Consider the following 25,498-nt stretch of genomic DNA (forward strand, 5'->3'; position numbering starts at 1 on the left):
CTGGAAGAAATTTTATCAGTGTGAGACTATGAAGTATTTGCCAAGAACTGTGCACATCAGATAATTACAAATTTACAACATGTGTGACAGAAAACAGTGATAGATCTGTAGTCCTCTTTAATTTGACAAATCCAAAGTATAAAGGACACAAAAAGTCTCAATCAATCTACCATTTTTAACAAACACAAGAAGTTTTACACATAACAAGTACTATGCCACAACCATATCATGGAACTTCATGATGAAATACAACAACCATAGCAGTAAAACTAAAGAAATAAAACTTTATGAGAGTATAATAGTACTTCAGTGATTAAACATCAGTAACCTGGAGTTTGCTCATGCTGTTAAGAAACTGGGCATGCTTATGCACAAGGGTCTCAAGTGTTAGAGGAGCATCCTCGGATCCTTCAGATACATCATTAACCTTATGTTGCATCCCACTTAATTCAATAATAGAACTTGAAACCAAAAGGGGTTGAACTCTGGCAGAATTTGGAGCTAGTGTAATAGGTTTATCCTCAACCAATATTGCCAGGAGAAGATCAAGGCCTTGTTTGAGCCAGAAGACATCACTCAAAGCCCCCCAGTCTTGAATTTGGATAATAAATTGAAGTCTGGTAAAAAGAGTTTTTCCAAGAGACTCATGATAGAGAGAGAAAAATTTCATCCTAACTTCCAGATCTTTGGCTCGTAAACCAAGCATATAAAGCCTTTCAACCTTCTGAAAAACCTCTTGACGCAAGGGTAAAGGGTATCTGGAAATTATTTAAAAAAATCAAGACAAAATACATTTCAAGCATAGCACAGATAAACTTAAGATGAATAACTTACTTATTTGAATCTGCACAAATCCCATAAAGAAGTTCAAGATATTTCCTGTCCCACTCTTCCAGAGCGACTGGTGTGAAATTTTGTTTATCAACTTGTGACAGCTTCTGAAGAAAAGAAACTATCTCCTTGGGGGTGAGAAAGGAACTTGGCGTGACTGGAGTTCCTTGTTTACAGAAGTCATCTTCAATCCACCCTTTAACCACATCAAGTATGCAAAGAAGTACACTTGCATCAATTCCTTTCTCCGAGAGTAAAGCATTTAATATTTGAGACACAGATCGCTTGCACTCAGAAACAACCATCACTCTATCAGTGATAAGTTTCAAAATTGATTTGACATTTGAAATAACTGCTCCAACATCAGCATCTTGACGAGAAGACGTAACTGCTGAATCTGGATCTGGTCTCTGACCCTAATAATGTATGACAATTTATCAAGACTTGAAACAGAAAAATATATCACACATACTTCTAGTAGATTTAAAATAAAATAACATAATTAACATGATAAAATATATGTTAATAACACTAGAATGGCTTGGATAAAGTTGATTTAATATATAGTATATCAGAGTCAGACTGAAGTAAAAGGCATCAAAAGGGTATAGGGCATGCCTGCTTTACTAGAAAGAAGTCCAAACCACATTTGTTTTAAAACCATAATATAGCATCTTACCTAATAAAAATCAAGAATGCAGAGTAGGTCTTGCTAGATTACACCACAGAATTTAATCATCAAGCAGCATATATTAACAATATAAATAAAACTTCAATGTATCCAAAAAAGAAATAGTGGAACTGACAAACACAATTACTTCACTCTGGATAAAATTAGCATGCCTATAGTCAGTATCATAAGCTTTTACTGAGTGAAGTAAATAAATTAGATAAAACAAAAATTTAAATCATGCATGTGGAGACATTTATCATGCATATTTTCCCACTAAATTCTATTTTAATATAAAAATCATTTTATACCTAGAACTTCATAAAATATTATTAATTCAAAAAGGAAAACAAGCATACTTGTCTTAAATGAGGCCCAGCCGCTGAACCCATATCTCGTTGGAGCCGTTGAAGAATGCGAACCAAAATTAAAGGATCAACAAAGTTCCGTTGTACCTCTGTCAAGGTTTTTATGACAAGCAATAGGAAACTAATCGAACTAGCATTATTATCATCACTCGCAGTTTGAGGAGCTGTGACAGTGGTAGCATGCTTCTGTATCAAATCATCAAGCTTCTGGTACAATAACTTAACATCTGCAGGTGTGGTAGTTGCTTCTTGAGGAAAAGCAACAAAAATCATCCTCAACAGTGAGCAGAAAGATTTGCCAGCATCTAAAAGTTTATGCTTGAAACATGGTTCAAGAATCTGGAAGAAAAATACAATTAATGTCAAAATTGAATCACTGAGCGAGCGAATGAAAACAAAAAAACAAAAACAATGTTAGACCCACTTGAGAAATCTGATTGATGTTATTTCTTATGAACAAGTGAGGTTGTTTCTCTAACACTTTGTTCATGACATCCAAACCCTGCGCCAGTGCAGTGGATGGATCCTTTGCTTGAGATGGCTGTATACTGCTCAGAAGCTTTTCCAAATAATTAAATTTTACATTTGCATTCGGCCACACCTCCAAAGCCTGTGAAAGTAGCTCCAAAGCTTGTTTGTACATGGCACTTGCTTCTTTGTCCTTTGGTTCTATGACCAGAGCAACCTAATGACATAAATAAGAGATAATAATCAATAACATCCTTAAAAACAGAATATTTTAGGAATTGTTGTGAATGCATTGAGAATCTTTTCAACAAGCAAACATACTTTAGACTTGGCAAAAAAGTACTCTGTATCAGTCACTTTCATTCATATACATACATGACTAGACTAAGAAGCACAAATATAACTCCGGACACAAATTTGGTAAAATTTTAGAAGTCATTCAGGACATGACACAGTTACAGTGTAAAATTAAACTAAAATTACATAAAAAAATCTTTTAAAAAAAGAGAGAATATTGGAATACATATTTCAAAAATGAGTACAAGTCACTGCAAACATGATAAAATGTTAAAACTTATCTAATTGTCATTGTATCCAAGTTGTATTGCCACTAAATTAAGAAATAAAAGTAAATTATTAAGATGCAGCAAATTCATGGCGGGCAGACACTACTACAACACAATACACAGCTAGCTACCACTTAGAAGTGTCCGTGATTAGGCAAGAGAATATTGTAATACAACTAAACTAATAAGTTATCCTTTGAACCCTTAATCCATAAGGATGTCAAGCATTACGGAAAGCAACAGCAATTTCAGTATCCACAATATTAAATATTGGAAAGTGTGTTTCCCGGATGTTAAATTATCTTGCAATGAATTAGCCAAATGGCAAGATCACCATTCGAAACATAAGAAATCAGGTTAGAAGTAAGCCCCACTCTGATAAGAAAATTGATAATCATTTCCTCCATTGCAGCATTTGGTTTAAATTCTTCATCAGGTTGACTGGCAGATCCAGGGGTTTCAATGTTAGTTATTGATGAAGGACCACCAGGTGACATCACACACATGGATTGCAGGCCAGGTTCTGCTTTTACTCGCTTAGTTGTATCTTCAGGAAATGTAGACCCATCCACAGATCGCTTAGAATCAGCTGAGCTAGGATTAAAGACATCATTGATTTGGTTGGGTGCATCAGAATCAGTAACAACTTTCATCTCGTTTTGTCTTTGCCTCTCCCAGTTAACAACTAATCCAGCAAGTTCAATGGCGAGTCGTCTGTTCTCTGCTGTGGTATTATAAGGCAATCCAAGGCGGCTAAGAGAATTTACCATCTGAGGAACAAACTGTGCTCTGCAGCTGTAGAAGAGATCGGAATGGCGGACAATAAGTTGGAATATGTGAATAAGATTGGGAATTGAATGACCTTCTTCAACAAGGATTTTCTTAGTGTATCTTATCCATATGGGCATTCGAGAATCACCAAGGGGCAAACGCCGTGGCAGTGCTGGCATTAGAATGTCAAGAGCTTGCTTGACCAACATTTTATTTTCGGGTTGGCAAGTCCTGAGAAGAGCAACAAAAACCTACATTTGCAAATCAGTGTCAGGGTATAGATATACACATTAATTTTTGGATTAATTACCTCTTTAGTCCCTTTATTTATTTATTTAATTCAATTTGGTCTCAATTTTAATAAAAGGTTCAATCATGTCCCTCAATCTTTTAAAACACAACAAGGTGACCACTTTCCATCCAATTACCATTAAAGTTATTAATAAACAAATATTGATGGTTTTAATTTATACATAACACAATTTATAACCACCGCATATAGTGACAATTTATAAAACTATCAACATCAATTTCAAGACACAAAAGGGTCACATTATTGCAATGTTTAAAATTGAGAGACTTACTTGATTGAACCTTACATTAATAGAAGAACCAATTGAACAAAATAAATAAATAACAAGACCAAAAAAGTAATTAAGCCATATATTTTCATGCGAGATTCAGTTGGATACACAATAACAGAGTATCTAAAAGCACATTCATATTTCAGATAGAGCAAACAACTTTTCGTTAGCTAGGCTCAGTAAGAAGTTAAATCTAGATGCATCGGGTTTCAACTTGAAAGCTCTTTAAAACCACGCATGTAATCTTAAAACACAGAAGTTATCTCCATCCAGCTTCCATGTCAAATCCATAAAACGCATAAAAGGGAAAGAAAATTGGAGATGAATACAGCCACAAAGTAGTTCCTTCAAGAAAAAAACATGAAAGACACAAGTCAAACATGTTAAAATCTAAAAGGACTCAAGTACAAATGTCTACTATCTAGAAATGGTGTAAACAGATAAACCATATTTTGAAAGAAGGCAGTCAAACACTATACCACCTTGAAAGAAAGCCATATTTTCCATTTACAGGTGCAAGCTCTGGCTTCACAGTTACACTTTACACTAGGCATTGAAATTAAAAAACTATAGAATGTATTCCCATGTGATTCAGCAGACTTCATTTCCATGAAAAAAATATTTCATAAAATCACTTAGTTGACAGCTACTTGTGAGTATTTTGCATACAAAGTTGTTGTACTTAAGATGCATTAATGGTAACAAATTCTGTTAGAATGAAAGCTGTTAAAGAGTTGTTATCAAGTAGTCAAAATTGAGCTTTGGAGCATAATGTGTCTATGATCTCCTCCCTCTCCAATCTCACGTCTCCTCAAGGTTGTAATTTTGGTGGATTGCTTTGGATAGCCGTTGTAGATTGCAACTTATGGGGGCAGCGATATTACAAGCATGGGAGCAACGGTCCTCATGGCTGTACTTGCTGCCTCAACTTTCCTCACAGCTGAGCTCCTCATGTCACCTCTCTTATCCTGCTCGCAGCCTGACAGTGCCTTTTACAGCCCTACTCATCATGGCAGTCCTTGCAGCACCTCTCGTGCAGCTCCTCGTAGGTTGGGTTGCATGACCTGATTTTTAACCGAAAACCTAAGCCCAAAAACTTAATCCTGCTTACCACACTGCCCAAATGCATCATGTAAACCTAAGCACCCCACTGACTAAAACTGTCATGTCATGATTCTCTACTCACTTTGATTCCATTCCATCTGTCCTCCCTCTTTGTTTATTACCACTGCGCCGCTAATTACTTAACCTTGTTAGATTTTTTTTCCCATTCATTAAAATGACTTCAAATCCAATTCAAACTCTTTGGTACCCATTTCTCTAAAAAGGGTTCTGGAAATAGGAGTTATATAGCTTGAAGGCATTGTATTTCAATTGGTGGGGATACTAGGAAACTTCAATGTAAATACTATCAGAAGGTAAAAACAATGGAATTCGATGTAGCAAAGAGTAAAGAATTTAGTTCTATGTTTGATTTGGTCTTTAAACCTCCATCATGTCATGAGATGAGTCCAATATTTGGAGTAAGTGAAAAATACATCACTTGTTTTACAAGCACATAGGGATTAATGGAAAGAAACAGGATGCACGATGGTTGGACTGATAAGAAAATAAGGACAATAATACACCTTCTAGTGAACAACCCAAAGGAAGACATGTTTTTGAAGTTCATAGATGCATTTGCTTCCAAAATGGTAGAAAAAGTTTTTGAGATGATGGAGAGCATTGTTGAAGAGATGAATGTTGTTCAAGATGTGGTAGATAATGCAGCAAATTATAAATTTTCTAGTCAAATGTTGATGGCAAAGAGGAAATGGTTATTTTGGACACCTTGTGTTGCACATTGTCTTGGCATAATGTTGGAGGATTATGAGAAGAGAAGATCCCAATTAATGTGGAGACAATTAAAAGGTAAAACAATTAAAATCTTTATCTATTCAAGAACGTCTCTAAATTATCTATTACAACATTTCACATGAAGAGATTTAGTGAGATTAGGTATTATTCGCTTTGCCACATCTTACTTGACATTAGGGTGTCTTCATGAGAACAAGGGAGCTTTAATAAGAAAGTTAACTAGTAAGAAATGGAAGTCTAGTAGGTTTGTTTGAAAAAAGGATGGAAAAACAGTTCAGGGTGTAGGGAGTTCATTTACAAAAATGGGTCAAGTTATGAAGAAGATACGAAAGGTTTTCATGGTCAAGAAAAGGTATCTATATATTTGTTTATTGATTTTGAAACTGAAAACATAAAACTAACTCTGATATATTTTTGGTTATCTATTTGCTATTTCCCTATGTGGACCATCACAGGCCTTTGCATGCTACATGCTATTTTCTTTACCCTCAAAGGCATTACTATCCAGGATTTAAAGCTAATTTGGAAATGCAACGAGGTCTAATGAAATGTCTAACAAGAATGGTGAAGGATGAGAGGACAAACAAATTTTGATTGATGTTTAAATTGACGATTTTGAAAACAAGTCACATATTTTGGTTGTCCCTGGACTACAAGGCCAATTAATTTAAATACATAAGCAAATCGATGCAAATCTTATGGTGATGAGCATTCATAAATCCAAAAACTTGTCATACATGTATTGAGCTTGACATGTAGCAACTCAAGAAGTGAGCATAGAATTGTTAGTCTACTACTTGCTTATCATTTGTTTAAGTCCACTGAGAGAGAAGCAATAGGCTAAAGCAAAGCACAATAATGTTGCTTTTGTTATGGCTAATTCAAGATTAGCTAAGGAGAAGTAAACAATAAAATCAATTCAAATTAATATTGATGACTGTTCATAGATGATGAGTGGATCATGGAAGATGAGCATGAGCAAATGAAGCATCAGGTTTGCATGTACACAACTTGGGTTTGGATGAAAACATAATTCCCATCCAAGTTGAGGAGGATGAAACTTTACATCATGATTTAGACATTACTGATTCAAATGGTCAAGGAGATGCAACTAGAAATGGAGTTGAAGGCCTCTATGGCGATTATGACTTTAACTAGCCAGATTAATTGCTATAGAAAGCTTTTTGTTTTGTAACTAGGATAGAATTCCTATTTGGAAATAGGATGAAGCTATTGGTTTACTATTATGTAACTAGGATTGACTTCTTGTTTTATATGCTAATTGTATTGGTTTTGTTTGTCATGTTGAATTGAAGTTCAATTATGAGTTTTGGGTGAGATAAAATGATTGTGTGCGTTTACATGAATTTCATAAATTTTGTAGGATCTTGAGTAAGATCTTGATTTGACTACCTTGGTTGTTATTTTAGTTACACAGATGTTAATTTAAATTACATTGTAACAGCCACACATCTATAACTAACTTTGCTATAGGAATCCTGTTTGGATCTCTACAAATAGGTGTTCTCAGCATGTATCTACAATTATAGTAATTTTCAGATAAATAATTCTCCCAATACAAATTGGAATCTGTCTCTCCGTTCTCTTGAACTTTCACCACTTTCTCACATTTACTTTCAGTTACCTACCTGCTCATGTTTACAAGATACTATGAGTAAGGAACATTCAGAAGAAGTTAATGTTTTCATACCTGGAGTATTATTTTTTCTGGGGCTTGATATGCCTCCAAGAAATGGCAAACATTCACAAATGCCCATTGTTTGCTTGCTGTGTCTTCACGCTTAAGATGATTCCACCCAAATTTTATCAGTTCCTTCCTATGATGGACCAGATCATTCTGAAGATATTTAAGAAGCAAGGTGGCAAGCTGCAGTAGTTCTATTCTTAAAGGCTCATCATACTCAGCAGAAACCTAGAAGAGGGACACGATGCATTGTGAGACAGAAGACCTTACAAAGCTGTATAACAAAAACTGAATCATGAAGATTTCAACAAAAGACCAAATGAGAAATTAAACATGATAAGAACATACCTCCTCTGGAGGATCAAGAAGTTTATCAACAATTGTTTTTATAATTCCAGGATCAACGACTTCCCAACTTTGACCGTTTTGAAAGGCATGTGCAAGCATTGGAAGAATGAGCATTTGCATCACAGTCACCAAATGGTCGTGACCAAGTTGTTTTGATTGGAAAAGGCTGAGAAAATGCAATAAAAGAGCCTTTTTCATGCCTGGAGGATAACCTTCTGCAACCTAAAAGTCAACACAATTTAAATACAAGGAACCCAGATATTAAAAAAAAATTCAAATCCAACTATGAACTACCTCAATAATGTAAAACTCCTTCAGGAATGTATAGTCAATCCGACTATGAAATAAGAATATGGTAAGTATATCAAAGAGCACGTTCACTTCGTTTTTGTCATGTCTCAAATAATTAAGGAAGCATTTGACAAGCCATTTGCTTTCTTTAACCTGCGATATCATAATGACCATGAAAACAAGTTAACCAGCCACTTAAAAGACAGGTCAAATTAATGAATGTGCAGTTAAAAAACTATCTAAAAATATAAAATGATTGATTAGACAAACCAAGAAAAAAAAAAATTGGAGAGTGGTGGAGATGCAACAAAAAAATATGACCATGAATCTTTAAATATTCCTCATGAAGTCCGAAGTGAAGATATCTAGTAAAGAAACCAATAAATCAATACAAACAATTTGGTCAAGGCAGCAAACGTTTAGTATACAAAAGTTAACTAAAAGTAGACTGCAATGAAGTGGCAACTTCTCCAATATGCTTAAACCATAAAGCAATGCCAAGGGTTGATAGATTGCTTAAAAACAGCTTTGAAAGTTAGTGCCTGAAACAGACAAGTTAATTGACAGAAAATAGCATCAAAAGGATGAGTTTTTAAGGCTAAATATGACTAATTAATCATTCCCTTTTCTAGGCCGTTTTACTTCTTGTATCATAAGTCTTATTGTTAATTGTCAAATAAAATGGTACTTGCATGACCATCATCTGCAATGCTGAAGATGTCAGCAAACAGATTGGCTCAAACATATGAGAATCCAAAGCCCATCCACCTATTATTCTTTACAATTAACTTAAGACAAAAACTGATGAGATAAGAAGCAAAGAACAGAAACACAATTAAAACTGTTAAATATCTTTATATGCATGAAATTGAATTCATGCAATCATTGAATAATAGAAACAGGAACTCAATAAAAAAATCCACAATCAATAATGATGATACAATACTAACAACATTTTATACTTACTTGCACTAGGTTCAGCTCCTGCTCTTTTTGCAACCGGGATATTCTTGCAGGTGACTTCCAAACAAGTACCAACGTATCAAACACACTACGATTACTTTGTAACCAACCAGGGATTAATTTGACCAGGGTTTTTATAAGTGCTAATCCCTGAAAGTAAGCGTCAGATGTTGCACTGGTAGAAGGAGCAGGTGGATTAGAAGCATCAGTTGATGGTGCAACACTTTCTTCACCTAATAAACTAGTATGTGTACTTGTGGATGCAGGAGTCATTGTCACATCAGATTTGGGAATAAATTCAGAGAATGCGCTTGCAAGTATCTTTTGAGGTGATTTTGCAAGTTCATCTCTTAATGGTTGACCAGCTTCTGAACGAATTATATACATGAAACTAAATTTACAGTAAACAACAAAAAGAAACAATGTAAGCATTCGACCTTAGCAGGTATATAATTAAAGTTCTGCAATCTAAAACTTACCGCCTGAAATACTTTGGTTCACTTAATCGAGCAAGAAAATAATCAACTGCAAGGGATGCATATCTATTTAAAAACTTTGTAAGTGGAAGGCGATATGGACTATTGATTTCACTATATACTAGTCCTGGGGGTAGAGCTCCTTCCAAATCAATAGTCAAGGTTACAAGTTCATCAAGGAACTTCGAGGCAGCAGGAGGAAGCAAGTGAAAAAGCTCAATTATAGCTACAACAATAGAGAAGACATATCAGCACAAGTACAATCTATGGAAGATGAATTAGATACACTTGCATTAAATAGGTTAAACCATAGATGTAAAACCTGCAGCAATCTTTGGTTCTTCACCAGACTTCCATGACTTCTGACTTTGAGCCAACTTCTCAGGCTCCAGCCACCTTTTTAGATGCTCTAGAAGTTTTCCACCCAAAGTAACATTGAACCAGTTCGATAACAGTTCAAGCAGGCGAGCAAGACCAAGCAGAAGAGGCATGCTAAGATTTTTTGTGTGCGCCAAATTCACCAATATAGGCCTAAGGCTGCTTTGTAAAAGTTCTTTGGGCATCCTTTGATTAATAACCTAGGTAACAGGGTGATCAAGATGTAAATGAGGTTAAAAAATTATTCTAGGTCAACTAATACTAATAGCATGCATGCAAAACTAAAGCAAAAATTCACACAAATGTTTCCAATAATTCTCCGTCATGTGGCACAGGCCCTCTTTTGCAACTCTAGTATAAATTATATATCATAAAAACTAACTGTACCTGCCGCAGGCCCTCTTTTGCAACAGCAACAATTTCTGGAGTTCGACAGGTTAAAGACTTGAAAAACATTGAAATAATCTTGGCACGCAACTCAGAGTGATTTGGAGTTTTAAAATCAGCCCATGCCATTGTTGTACAAAGCAACTCAATGCAAGCAGTACGAAGTTTAGTCAACGATGTCATCACTTTGGGATTGATAAACTTAGCAACCCAGGCATTGTCATCAGATTCTGCTATTTGCAAGGCTTCTTGCAGGAAATTAACTAACTCTGGTGTCAACTTGAGAAGAGGTGGCCTCAATGCTAGACAGAAATTCAATGCTGTAACTGTTCCAACCTACAGAAGATATAATAAAGTGGTAAAAAGAGAAAAGCTAAAAGAAAGATCAAATAGACCATCATCAGCAAAAGAACATGTACCTGTTGATCAACAGTCTTCAACTTTAAGGATCGCACAATTAGAGGCTGGAGAAAAGGCTGATATAATTGCTCTAGTAATTCTGACACCTCACTACCAGTCCTGCTAGCTAAAAGTGCCAAGCATGATTGTACATTCTTTCTCACAGTGATAGATGCATTCTGGTTGAACAACTCTTGAGCAAGAAAATCAACAACTCCTTGAAAGCTCTGCTTTCGTGCCTCACTATTAGCTTCATCAACATTATTTACCACTCGAAGAACTTGAGTGAGCACTTGACTTGTCTCCTCCTGCTCCTTGCTAGCATATATGGGTAGCTTTTTAAGAACATATATTAGACCACGCACAATTCTTACTTGAAAAAGGCAAAGAGTCTCAACAGTGACCTTTCCAACCAAAGCACCAAGTCCCATGACTCCACCCATTTGAGCTTGCCAGGTAAGCCCATAGCAACAATGAAGAAGGCGAGGCAACAGTTGTTCAAATACAGGAACACGAACACTAGGGGGTGGAGAATATACAGGATTCATTGATGGACTAGAGACAATCATAGGTGTACCTGGCCCTCTAGACATTATGAAGTCAGTATGTTTTGAACGAGCTAGAAATACAAGTGTTTCTGCAAACACATTTAAAGCCCCAAGAGCAGCTTTGGCATGGAGCCTGTTTTCATCTGCTAGTATTTCAACTAAAGCATCCAAGAATATTAGAGGATCCAGCTCCTTCAAATTTGAACAAGCATTGCTTTTTAGCCTAGAACCAACATGAACATTATTTGAGAGTGATGAACCCCCAAGTGCTGCTACTGATACATTGCTGGATGAAGAATCGATGTGAAATACCACTGCAAAATGACGACATATATTGACAACAAAATCATCGGTGGGATCTGTGAGATCTGTCTCACCATTGGCAGCAATGACAGTCATCAAAAGAATCTTAAAAACAGACTTCTCAGCCATAAGTTGGGTCTTTGTCTTTACTCCTAAGTCGGCCTGAAAATGAAGTGTCATATAATTTTGCTGAAATAATATTCCACAGTACATACCCATCTAACTAATGTAAGTACTCAGTAAAATATTTGAGAGGATAACAGACCAATTACTTATTATTGCAAAAACATTATACTATGTATAGACCCATCTAACTTATGTAAGTACTCTCAGTATATATCGGAGAGGATAAGAGACCAATTGAAGTAGATAGTTCCAAAGGTAACCACACTTAAATAAGTATAATGTGAAGGAGAAAAAAAAAAATAACGGCAATCAACAGCAGCAGATTTTTTTATAATTTAATTAGATCGTCATGGACGAGAGATTCATGAATACAGTGAACTAAGAGTATTTAGTTACACAGATTAATCGAAAGTGTCAGCACCAATTTTTAAAGGAATTAGGTGTACTTGAACAATAACAAACTAACCTTGACATCCATTAACTCAGACCTGCGTGATGTTTGATCAACTGTAGAAACTAACAGTGCAGATAGTTGCTTGGACGTAGATCCATCATCAGCAACACTTCCAGGCAAATTGAGCTGAGATGACAGGCACACCCGAAGAAATTTTAGAGCTTGCTTCCGATAGAAAGCATCCATGCCACAGTTTTTGTTCATTACAGCTTCCACAGCAAGATTTATGCATCGATCAAGCGGCACCAAGAATGGAGTTGCAGGCTCAAATGTCAAAATCAGGCGAAGCCCATGCTCAGGATTCTCCTTACACTCAAGTGCCAGAGGCTCTTTAAGAAATCGTCTGTTTCGGCCTCCTAACTTGCCAAGAAGCTGCAATGCTTTTGCACCCCAGGGATAGGGAGCTGGTCTTAAGTGAGACCACAAGGCAAGAATCACCTCCGACATAACACTGGCCATAATGGGTTCAAGGAAATCAGGATTTAAACTGTCAACCCAAAACTCAAGGGTTCTTAGACCAAGACTCACTAATTCATCACTTCCCTTGAGACATAATACCAAAGGCTTCATAAGACGAGAAAGGTATGGTAACAGAGAGCTTAAACGTGCAGGTAAGGTCAAGCAGAGCTCCAATAAAAGATCTCTCATATCTTCTGCAGTTGGCCCTTCCAACATAGCTAGCAGCATATTGAGGCAAGGCTGCAACATGGGCACCAAGTCACGGAGCAAAAGTTCATATTTGCACCCTGAAAGTGCCTTGAACATTGTACGAAGCAACTGCATGTAGCCAAGAGGTTTTTCTACTTCAGTAGCATTTTTCATGCAAAATTCCATTATAACAGGAGCATGAGGCTGCAAAATCCGTTCAAAATCAGCCGGTGCTTTGGTAACAGCACCAAATATAAATCGAAAGAGATGCAAAGCCAATTTTGCTGCTGGTGAATCTGGTTGCTTCAAGGCATCAAGTTTGCCGCTCACAAGAAAATTAACAAGCACATCCGCAAATGGCCGGTACACTTTTGGGGCTGCTAGAAGGGTAGAGAATATATGGACAAGTTGAGTGTTGGATATCATACACTCAAAAAGCTCGGGCATACACAGAGAGAACATATCCATAAGATCTCGAGGTTCCATGATGGCCAAAATCTGCGAGAAGAGATGCAGCATTTCCCTCTCCTCGTCCTTCTCCTTGAAAAGAGCTAAGCAATGAACACCACTTTTTAAAACACCAGAAGCTTTGCACACCTACACAAGATTCTTATGTCAACTTTGCCATTAAGCCTAAAAACACAGATGTTCAAGTTAAGCCTATCTGTAGTACCTCATCTTCTCTCATGCCCCTTAATGCTTGAGGTGGCGATAGATTGGAAGATGGCGAAACAAGAGTCTGTAATTATCCATGGACAGGGAAAATTCATATTTAAGAAATAATACACATCATAAGCGGCGATGGGATAAAATCCACAGGCAGAAATTATTTTCATTACCTGAGGCCTAGGGGAATGTGCATGGGTGATACTCCATATTATGGTCTTCATTCCTGAAAGTTGTAAAAAGAAGTTTTAAAAATGTAAACTTATAATAAAAATGTGTAACTTTATCAGTCATAAAATAAGGTTGCAAAAGTAATGAAATTAAATGAACGTATGGCACTACTAGAAAATAAAGATAACAAACTACTAGGGTTGACAATAGACCCAATTCAATCAGTAAATCTGACCAAAACCAATCCAAACTAGAGAAACACGGGTTCATTTTAATATTCGTTTTAAAATGGATTAAAAAGAGCTTGACAGGACCATCTACCAAATTAGGTACACGATCATTCAGTCTCAAATCCAAATAACGCACAATATTAGTTTTATTTTATCTATTTTATTTGGATTTATTATTAATGATTATAAAACTTAAGAAAATATACAAATATATTTATAACACCGAATTTTATCAACATTTTGATTTTCTCTAATATTTAATTTTAATAACTAAAACATAATAAATAAATAAATAAAATATAGACAATCCAATTACTTGATCAGATTCCAACCATTTAATCAAGTTGATTTGGGTCAGGTTAGTTGAAAAAATTTAACAGCATAGATCTAATCCAACCCAGTTAAGATTAAATCACATTGGAATTCATTTTGTGAAACCTTACTCAGCCCAAACCATGATCACCCTTACGCACAACATAAGGTTTAAGGATATAAATTACCCATCACTAATGTCTTTATCAAATGTTTGCAATCATTTACTTCCTTCGAATGTTCTACAGGAACCTGCAAAGCCAAAACTGCCTGCAAAGAAAATAGAACAAAATCACACACAGAGCAAAAGACATATATCTAACCGTAATTAAAAATAACATCAATAGCAATAGTATTTTAACTCAACACATAGATGTAACCATAATTAAAAACAATAATGTATTGTAATTTGATTGAGAGAAGAAAGATAGAGAATGAGTAATCTTTATTATATGATTCAGTGCATGATGTACAGGGAAGGCTGGGTATTAATAGTACCCAGTGCAGTAGTAATACAAAGTAAATGTAAACAGTTAAGACTGTTATATACAGTTGATACTGTTATACCTAATAACAGTTACTACTGTTATACCTAATAAGAAAAGCTGGGGTCTGGAGACATATCACAACTAGATTTGTCAACTCTAATGAATAATTGGCTGACATTCCGCAAGCTAGGCACATATGACCTATATGCTCCAGCCTGAAGGGGGTGTTAAAATGAAAGAAAGAAGGATTTGATTCTATATAATCAAGAATATCTACATTATATATGTATCATTAGAAAGTTTTTTATTTATTCTTGTATTAAATCTTTGTTATTAGAGGATATCAAATCTTCTCTATTTACTGTATTGATTTCATTCTCCATATAAATAAAGCATTTGTGCTGTCTCATAAACACACGGTTTCATTTCAATGTTTCTCTCTTCCCTAGAGTTCAATAGTATTAAGTGTTTTTTATATTACAGAAAACGGTTCCATAGTAAAGAGAAAGCAAGTGGATAGCATATTGTCTAAAAACAGAGTGGAACAGTAACTTTCCCTATTATATAGGAAAGAATTAAGGATAACATGCATGGCATTGTACCCCGACCTTTTAAAGTTGGAAGAAAGCAAAAGAAATGTGAAAGAAACTACAAATCAAGAAAAAAACAGGTACTTGAGCAAACTGGAAAAACTAAAATTTCAATATATATACGGTTCATAAAACCATCAAAAGTAGAAAGGATGCAACACAAACTAGGATGCACACAAAAACTAGTAATGCACATTTATAATGAAAATTAATTATTCTAATATATAATTATATTCGGGAAAAAAAATCATCAGGTGTTAGGTTCTTTCTACAAACCAAATGATTAATTATTTTTAAGAACCATACAAGAACCAAAAGGAGGGAGAAATTGAACCCTGGTCTTTTAAAGTTGGAAGAAAGCAAAAGAAATGTGAAAAGAAACTACAAATCAAGAAAAAAACAGTCGCTTGAGCAAAAGGGAAAAACTAAAATTTCAATATATACAGTTCATAAAACCATAAAAAGTAGAAAGGATGCACACAAAAAAGTAGTGTGCACATTTATAATGAAAATTAATTATTCTATTAAATGATTATATTCGGAAAAAAAATATCAGGTGTTAGGTTCTTTCTACAAACCAAAGAATTAATTATTTTTAAGAACCAAAAGGGAGAAATTGGATAGAAATAATGATTTACTATGTTTAGTGACAAAATTAAATGCACACAAGTGTAACCAAAGTCTAAGAAATTGAATTTTAAGTGTAACTAAACCTGACAAAACCAGCTTGTGCGGTAAGTTTTGTACTCACTTATATACTATATTTTACTCATATATATAATCAATGTGAGATCTCCAACACACCTATTCATGTCAGTGATTGTACGTCTAGAGCATAGGACTAGATACTTGTGAATGATCGAAAAGCATGTGGTACAATAGGGCCAAAAATCCTCATTATGATAGATTCTAGTGTCATCTTATACTTTAAGTCTAACTTAACCACACAAAACAGAGTTACAAGTTGAAGTTCTCACCCACTTGTATGCTAAAATTTGGTCATATATCTAGCTGACATGGGATATCCAACACAAAGGAGCACTCTCCTTTCACACTCGAATTTCCAATTGATTACACAAAACAAAAGACACCACTCCTCCTTTACCAAAAGGGTTATTTATACTAGTGGGTTATTTAAACCTGACAACAACCCAACACCCACAAATCTCCTTGATAAGCATAATTTTATTCACACTTTAAAGCTTTAATTGCGAGATTCATCTAATTGGGTTTATTTGGGCCTTAACTATTATTCTCGTTAATTCTATTTTTAGAGTAGACGGTCTAAAGGAAGTTTCTACCATTGTGAGAGAGCTGAATATGTGAGTTCAAAATCTACAATATCTCAAAGATAGAACTGGAAGCAAATCTTCTAGAACATATGAAGAAACATAGTTCGCAATAAAACTAGAACTGGACTCCAAGAATTCTGGAAAGTTAGAAACTATGAACAAAATCTGAACAGAAATATATTTGCGAGATCCTTGGAGAAGAAAAACTTATAAAAAGATACAAGCTTCAAGGAGAAATATTCAAGCTTCACAGAGGCGTTCAAAAAACAAAGCATTAGGTATTTCTCATAGATTTTCTTCTTTGTAATCTTTTCATTTTGCCTCCACATGGAAGGCTAAACTCTTTTGGAATGATTCTCTTGTAACTTCACAATGAATTTTGACGTTTTGTGCAATTAAAGTTTTGTTCTGCAATATCTGATTGCGCTAAAATGTCTAGTCTTTTCTAAGTTTAATTGCTATTTTGGGGTCTAGTCTTTTTCTAAGTTTAATTGTTGTTCTAGGAATTGCTTTTGAACACATGTTGATAATTCAATTTTGTCTTTAATTAGACTCTTGTTTACTTTTGTAAACAATCTCTTGGACGCATGATTTAAGAGATATAAGACTGAAAACCTTATGATTAAACGCATGGAGACGAGTAAGGTACTGAATAAATTAGTGGACGGGATGTTTCACTAATGAGATTCGTTTGTCTTTGGTTGATGCATGTTTGCTCAATTCAATTATGTTTAGATGAATGAATGAATAATATATTTATCAACTAATGAAGAATTCATTGTTGGAAAAGCTTGAGAGTCAACCTCCTTCCTTTTACTGTTCTGTAATCTCTACTCGATTTTTCTGCACAACAATCTCAACCCCCTTTTAAATTTATTGTTATTGCTAACTTTTATTTCTTGCAGATAGATACTAAACACTAATTTATTGATTTCACTGAGACGACTTGAGGTCATCTAATCTTATCTATACTATCATCCCTTTGGTGTTGGACAGTCTCCATTGAAATCATTTTAGTTTGACAGCTAACCGACAACCATCACTCCCCTCGTTATTTCTTTTAAAATACACTTCTAAAATTTGTTTGGGTAGTTCATTATGTTGCCAAACAGCACATGAGTTAGTAGAAGTTGTAGACATGATCAAATCAATTAGTACTAGTGGCGGGAAAACAAACTGACCTAGCTTGTTTAAGGCCTATCTGCGAAGCCCGTTTTAATCAGATCCAATATATCTAGTCTTCAAAATAAATGGCTTTATTCTTGAGTCCGTACATGCTCCAGAAAATCATGTGACCAGTCCACAAGCCCAATAATAGAAAAAAATCAACACCAATGGCAAACCAAATCTATTCCGAGAAGTCCAATCTCACAAAAAAAAAGTTTAACAATCAATAAACAACTCCATACATATCAGCAGCAGAAGCAGCAGGACAAAGAAAGGACAGGAGACGAGTGATGGCAGAGACAGCAATGGAAGGCAACATCAAGAGGGAGGCAATAGCACAAGGGAGGTTGTGGCATGAGATAGGTAAGGCAAAGGTGGCAGCAAGAGGAGCGGCGCAAGGCAGGGAACAAAATCAGAAGGGACGAGAGGCAATTGAGTCATGGTCATGGGTGCGCACATGTGTTGTGCACAATCTGAGTCGCAAACAGAGAAGTGAGATGAGAGTGACATGAGATTTGTGTGAGGTAGTTAGGTAGGCTAGGTTTTAGGAAACTAGGGGAAAGAGTAAGTTTGCGGACCAATTCCTAAACCTACGGATTAAATTCGTTAAGTCTGAAATTGGACTCAATTTTTTTATGATCATAAGTATGTTTCAAAAATGGGCCCATTATCTGCAAGGTCAGTGGGGCTCAATGAACTGGTCCACGAACTTGGTCCCAAATCAATAGTAATTGTAACATCAAAAATGTCATGACCAAAAGCAAAATCAATTTTATTCAATACAGCAATAGCATGTGGTCATCTACCAAAATGTCCAACTTACTATCAGAATGCTTCTAATTAATTAAAAAAATAACCTCGTTCCCAATAGAGAAAATAACCGAAATGGTTCTCACAAAAAAGTCATGTGTTTACTTCCTCCTAATTTAACAGTATGATTCTTCAGTTCTCCTTTATTCCCCCCCTTCCCTATTTGTCACATGCACAATTGTTGTATAAGATAAAGAGTTCAGTGATCCCAAGATGAAGAACATCCATAGAAGTAACAATAAAGAGGGTTCATAAAAGGGAAATATTCTAATAGAAGACCAAATAAAACTTTAGCACAAAATATTAGAGGAATTTAGTCATATGATACAACCCCACCTAGAGTGAAAAACTGAAAATGCTTAATTGATGTTGTTTATTAAATATCCCGCAAGATTAGAGAGCTGAAAGTATATTTTAAGCATCATACCCTCAGCTCTTATAAACAAGAATTAGCAGCTTCTCTCATTTATATCCCCCAATATTCACTTATAATTGAAAAAAAAGAATAAGCAGTTTTCCTCACTTATTTCAAAAGTAATTCAAGACAGATAATTGTTAACCATCCTAATTTATTTTACTTTCTATCCTGGTGAGTAATATTTCTTTGTTTCCTTCCAGAAAATTACATAGTACAAAACAATGCAAATCATGACAATCTGACACCATACTAAATGTGAAGATAAACATCTAAGTGTCATTATATAGCTAGAAAGGGAATTGCAAACAGAACTTTTATAACAACCTGCACAGGGAGTTCAAGCTTTGATCTCAAGGTAGCACGATCCTTTCCTTCCTCACCTTCCTCCAAAAGCTATAAAAAAATAGCAATAAATCATATTACTCAAAGATTATGAAGAAATGTGGCAACAATAACCCGCAGATACAAATTAATAGAACTAAAACACAATAAATTGTAAACATTGTGAGACTAATTAGAGATTACTGATCAGCCACCTGAGCCTTGCTCAGGTGGTAACCGAACTCTCCATCAGATCCTAAAATCAAAAGCAAAGCTCCTTTGTCAGAACCAGCATAGGTTGCTATAAATTGATTGTACAAAGGAAATGTTTGCAGAACAACTTCAAACCACATCAGGTGATATAACAAAACTTATAAATAGGCAAAATTATACAAATCAAAAAGGCAGAGAACACTTGCACTGATGGAAAACACCTAAAATCACTTCTCCACGGCTGACATCAAAAGACATCACTCTTCGATGGTGACCCAGGACAGAAGAATAAAAAAGATAAAGCAGTTCAAGAATAGACACAGACTTGGATAGGGGTTATGAACTGTTAAGAATTAGATAGACAGTTAGAGTAAAGGAGCAGGAATAGTAGGACAGGAGTAAAGTCTAAAAGAAGAATCATGCAAAATTGTTTGCAATTAGAAAATAATCAATAGCTTTGTTGTAAAAGGGGGAACTGAGAGAGACCTTCGGAATGAGTTTTTTCTCTTTTTTTGTGTTTGCATTCAATTTACATCACATAACTGTTACTTTTTTTCTCCATTGTCTGTTTTCTAGTCTCTTTGAAATCTAAGGCTTAGTTATTGGGTTCGTTGCAGATGGGAAGTTGACATGGGCAGTGAAAATAAATGAAAAGGGGAATACTGAAACACCACAAGCACCAGAAGAGGGTTACCTCCATATCCCTCTCACAATTTGCCACCAACCATCCCCTCACCTCTCTTCCTGTTATTACCCATCATACTAACCAATACATTTTAGCCTCACCACCACCAGGACAGATCACTACCACACACCATTCAATAATGACAATCACCTAGCACAAGTCAACAGCTTCCAATGCCCTATTCATTATCCCTTCAAATTTTGTGCCTTCTTTAAATACTTCTCCTAACTTGATATGCTTCAAAGTTTAATTAAAACCTTTGAGTTAGGATGCCCCTTTTTAACATGTAACAAAGTATAGCCTTGCAACAAAACAATGTTTTAACAAATATCAAGAGCAAAACAACACAGACAAGCTGAAAAAACAACCATCTCCCAAATATTAAGTTCCCCTGAAAAATCCAGCATCCCTTGCCAGCCTAGACACCAGAGAGCTACTAAGGCAAAGCCATGCCCCTAGAATTTTGGATTCTTTACCACAACAAAATCTTTAAATTTAATCTGGAGGAACTAAACCAGATGATTAGGGAAGACTTCACATCAAAAATCCCAAAAAAGCTTATTCTAATGAAAATTGCAGCCAAACAAAGCCAAAAAAAGAGTCCTGGTTTCTGCAATAGCACAAGCAGACCAGAAAAATATTAGGGCATCACGTGTGTATTTAGAAATGTGTTGTACTCCAAGAAAACAATTGTGACCAGCCCCAAGAAAGGTTACCATCAATTCTCCATAATAATTAAACTGCAGATACACAATTATAATGAGGAAATAGTTAGACATGACATGGAACTATAAATTGACCCAAGTAACCTGGGGAATTGTCCGTTTGAAAGTACTGAATTTCCCAACAAAAGCGTCTAGAATGCGGCCCTACAAAGCAACACAATTAATGTCAATCCCGTAAGGAGATGAAGTGGAATACGACATTGCAAAAATCTAGCAAATATCAAGCAACAGACCAACAGAATCCTTGCTTCATCTGTAGATTGTTGATCAACCCCTTTCTCAAAAATTGGTTCCACCTATATCAAAAGGAAATATAAGAAGATTTCAAGAATTTAATCAGATAGCAAATCCTAATTTGGGTGCGTAGAAGAAGACAGAAATAGAAGTCAAATTTTGCATGTCATGTTAGAGGTAATGATGGACAAATAATAACTTAAAAAGAAAAACATTCTAGAAGCAAGCAAAAAAATTAACATTCAGGAAGAAGTTACAAGATAAAGAAAACAATAAATAGTCCAAAGAGAGAGAAGAATAGCAAAAACAGAGAGGAAAATAAAAATAATGATATAACCACACACCCCAACCACATGAAAAGCAGTTAGTCAGACTCTGAACTCCCAATTTAAAGGAGGCAGCTCCCTATGTTTTTAATAGCTTAAAATGAACATCACAAATAATAGTAGTACTTTTTCTACAAAACCCTAGGAGCTAATATACATGGAGACAGATGTTGGAAAATTGAAGAGAGAATAAAATTAACTATATTATTAAGAGATAGGATAAGCACCAGATTCAACATCAAGCGAGCACAAGTGGTGTGGATGCTCAATGATAAAGAAGCATCATGCATATTACTTGAGAACAAGTAAATAATTCTCGACAACTGCAACCAGAGAGTTCAAATTAGCAAAATCACATCTAGCCGAAACCTTGTCAGTTAAAAATATATGCAGACAGAAACACAACAAAAAATATTGTCAGCTAACTCAGAAATAATTCGCGAAAACTGCAACCACAGAGAGTTCAAATTAGCAAGATCACATCTAGCCGAAACCTTGTCAGTTAAAAATATATGCAGAAACACAACGAAAAAAAATAGTCAGCCAACTCAGAAATGTTTCCATGTATATATAAATATTAAATTTCGTCTTACCCCATCAAATGCTTAAAATTTCTCACAAATTCTGTTGACGGTAAAAATAATAGAACTATTGTTTCTATGTAGTTCATAAATGTTGAAGGTAACGAGCTTAGCACATAGTTTCAGTTATTCTGTTACTATTTTCATTTATAAATATACAACCCTATGTGTGTATTTTACACAAGGGATATTAATTAATCCTATATTTATTTTCTTTATTCTTAATATGTTATCTAGAGAATAAGGTTAGGGTTTTTTTTTTGGTGAACCCACTGTTCACTAGTGTTTCCCAGCCGTCGCCCCACCACCTCATCGCTGCCGGAGCCGCCGTCAGAGCCGAAGTCGCCGCTGTTACCGCCAATTGGCAGGCAACTCGATCTATGGCTTCTTCCGCTGCCACAATGCCTAATTCATCTATTTATACTAATTATGTCAATGTTCATCTCTTAATTGACAAATTAGAAGGAACTAATTATGACACTTGGACCTCGGATATTAAATTATGACTTAAGAGTCAAGGTTATGTTCATCATCTTACCCAGAGTGTTCGCAATGTTGCTGAAAATTAGGCTTCCCGTTGGTTAAAAATTAAAGCTCAATTATGCATTGCTATTAAATCCACACTCATCCTTAAAACAATTTTTTTGTACGTGTTCAAAAGTTTGAGAATAGGCGAAATTATTATACACCAATGATACTCAAAATATTTATGAAGTGTGTCAAAATCTCCTCACCTCCCAAATGTCTTGATGGTACAATGGCTAAATATTTGGGTAAACTAAATGCTCTTTTTCATGATTTTAATGAGTTATTGCTTCCTCCCTCCACTCCTTCTCAAGAACTAGAACAAAGGTCCAAGTTCTTCATGTTATTGGGCTTACTGGCCTTCCTAATTATTATTGTCATGTTCTTGATCAGATTTTGGGGGGAACAAATGTATAAAAAATAATTATGTATTGAACTCCAAGGAGACATGCTTTCAATTATAGAACCCTAGTAATCCACTTGCTTGTGCAACATATATTTCTTCCCTTTAAAATTAAATGTAGAAACCTTTTTTGTATTCATAAACTAATTGATATTCCTTTCTTACTTTTCCCTAAACTAATTGTTAATGTTTTTCCACTATTGGTGTGTACATTCCTTTCTTTGTGAAAGATTTGCTATATATGAGAAAAAATTTAATTAAACAGTAGAATAAGGAAAATTGGAGTAAAGATATTATAATCCAAAATGACACTCACTCAATAGTATAAAAAAGAAAAAAACAATTCAACTAGGCAAGGCTTCGAATCTTTCTCTATATCCAACAGCAACCCCATTGGAATAGCCATTAGCTAAGCATCACAAACATGCTCATAACACTACTTTATTCCATTCCAAACAATAAAACATTATCCTTGAAAACATTCATCCTGTCCAATTAAATGCACCAAATCACTTCAGATTCCCTACACAAGCAAAAACCTTCTCTATTTTACTCTTCACAAAACCCATAATTGCTCCAAACTCTTCATACAATGTCTTGCTGAATAACTCCACCCTTGTTACTGCTGATCAACTTTAATTTGTAGTTTCCAACATATGTTTGGTTGAATTACTATATGCTTCCAATAGTTATTTTATTTAACTTTTGACAAAAATTATATGATTTGTTTAAGAAAAACCCTCCTTGTAGTCCTTGAAAGATTAACTTGGTCCCCAAATGATACTTTTTGACATCAGGAGTCCAAAGTTACTATTTACTGGAACCAAATTATAGTCAATATCTAAAAGTCATCATTAGATGACTAATTTGATGTCATAATCTTTCAATGACCAAATTGACATTTCAAAAATCATTCCACAATTAATAATATGGTGCTCTATATTATACAATAGTGTTAGTTAGTAAACAACTGTTTACGATGGCAATGACACTTGAAAAAATCCAATTACTACTCTGCATGAAATTGCTTTAATAACAGACAACTCCTGTCTTAAACAACATGGAGGAAAATATCATACCTGTGATAAGGAAAGATCTTGCCGAACATGATGTACAATCTCTGCCAAAAGACTATAAGCCAAGGGCCTCAATGTCTCAAAACATGCCCTTCCAGTCCCAACTAGAACCCTAAAAATTTGAATTATCTACAACATTAGAGAACATTCAACAGAGTTGTATAGATGTTCAGATTTATTTACTTTGACTACTCTAAATTCCTGGTCCTCTTTTTAAAATTCTCTACTTCCTGACAAACATGGATTTATACATTTAGATCCCCTCCCCACAACTCAATTTTTACTTTGATTTAGGATCTCAAACATCTAATATTGGAAACACAAATCCAGAACAAATATCCAAGAAGCTACAGAAACATGGATAATAAATGACCGAAATTATGACTCTCAATACAATTGACAGATAACTCTCCGATGCCAATACAGTTAGTTCGTACAGTTTAACTCTTCTTTACTCAATAACTACACGAGTGTCCTATTAGAAAAATCTACACCCGTCTAGTTTGTACTTTGCACCACCATTGAGCTTCTCAAAAATGAAAAGAGAATCACCAAAAGGTTCTCTCTAGATATGTACTTTGACATAATAATAATGACATTGGTTTTTTAAGTCACATTTAACCTAATATAGTAGACATAAGATAATAGCCACTTGACACTCAAACAGTTATTTATATTTAATGTAAAATAGTATTAACAGAAGTCCCTTATTTGGACTCTATCGGAAGTGTATCTGTATCAAGATCTCATAATAGGTCATCATGTTACCTTTCTTCCAGCAGAGTATCAATAAGAGGAAATAAACCTCTCCTGAAATCTGTTCCAAGGACATGTTTCAGAGATATCAATAACTCCTGCATCCAACATCTTTGTCTTTAAACCAATGAAAGAGAAATCCAACAGAAAAAAAAAATACAAGAGCAACAGCCGTATCACCTTTCTAATGGATACAGAATCAGAGCATGTTACAAGCAAATTCACAATGCTTTTACATATACTTTCTTCATGTGGCCTTATATAATCAGCATAGCTCTTCAATAAATAAGTTAAAAAGGAAACTGTCTGCAATAACAAAAAATAAACTAGTGAGTGTATAATAATATTATATCAGGTGAAGGATTAGT

At 35.0% G+C, this 25,498-nt stretch overlaps 1 protein-coding gene across 2 annotated transcripts in view; it reads right to left on the reverse strand.

Annotated features, from left to right (window-relative positions):
- Positions 1-25,498, reverse strand: part of LOC137810968 (uncharacterized) — a 34,561-nt gene that overhangs the window by 6,212 nt on the left and 2,851 nt on the right. For both annotated transcript variants that reach the window (XM_068612487.1, XM_068612486.1), the window contains exons 3-26: positions 25,311-25,436; positions 25,143-25,228; positions 24,378-24,486; positions 22,017-22,112; positions 21,463-21,525; positions 21,314-21,373; positions 19,610-19,678; positions 14,709-14,790; positions 13,981-14,033; positions 13,815-13,880; positions 12,506-13,738; positions 11,083-12,075; positions 10,664-10,999; positions 10,221-10,476; positions 9,902-10,124; positions 9,426-9,813; positions 8,463-8,612; positions 8,169-8,390; positions 7,827-8,048; positions 3,278-3,925; positions 2,294-2,554; positions 1,861-2,208; positions 835-1,247; positions 329-758 (exon numbers count right to left, since the gene is read on the reverse strand). In XM_068612487.1, the coding sequence (XP_068468588.1) occupies positions 329-758; positions 835-1,247; positions 1,861-2,208; positions 2,294-2,554; positions 3,278-3,925; positions 7,827-8,048; positions 8,169-8,390; positions 8,463-8,612; positions 9,426-9,813; positions 9,902-10,124; positions 10,221-10,476; positions 10,664-10,999; positions 11,083-12,075; positions 12,506-13,738; positions 13,815-13,880; positions 13,981-14,033; positions 14,709-14,790; positions 19,610-19,678; positions 21,314-21,373; positions 21,463-21,525; positions 22,017-22,112; positions 24,378-24,486; positions 25,143-25,228; positions 25,311-25,436 (6,933 nt within the window). The remainder of the gene's footprint in view (positions 1-328; positions 759-834; positions 1,248-1,860; positions 2,209-2,293; positions 2,555-3,277; positions 3,926-7,826; positions 8,049-8,168; positions 8,391-8,462; positions 8,613-9,425; positions 9,814-9,901; positions 10,125-10,220; positions 10,477-10,663; positions 11,000-11,082; positions 12,076-12,505; positions 13,739-13,814; positions 13,881-13,980; positions 14,034-14,708; positions 14,791-19,609; positions 19,679-21,313; positions 21,374-21,462; positions 21,526-22,016; positions 22,113-24,377; positions 24,487-25,142; positions 25,229-25,310; positions 25,437-25,498) is intronic.

The sequence above is a fragment of the Phaseolus vulgaris genome, chromosome 2, assembly GCF_000499845.2.
Source record: "Phaseolus vulgaris cultivar G19833 chromosome 2, P. vulgaris v2.0, whole genome shotgun sequence".
NCBI classification, from domain to species: domain Eukaryota; kingdom Viridiplantae; phylum Streptophyta; class Magnoliopsida; order Fabales; family Fabaceae; genus Phaseolus; species Phaseolus vulgaris.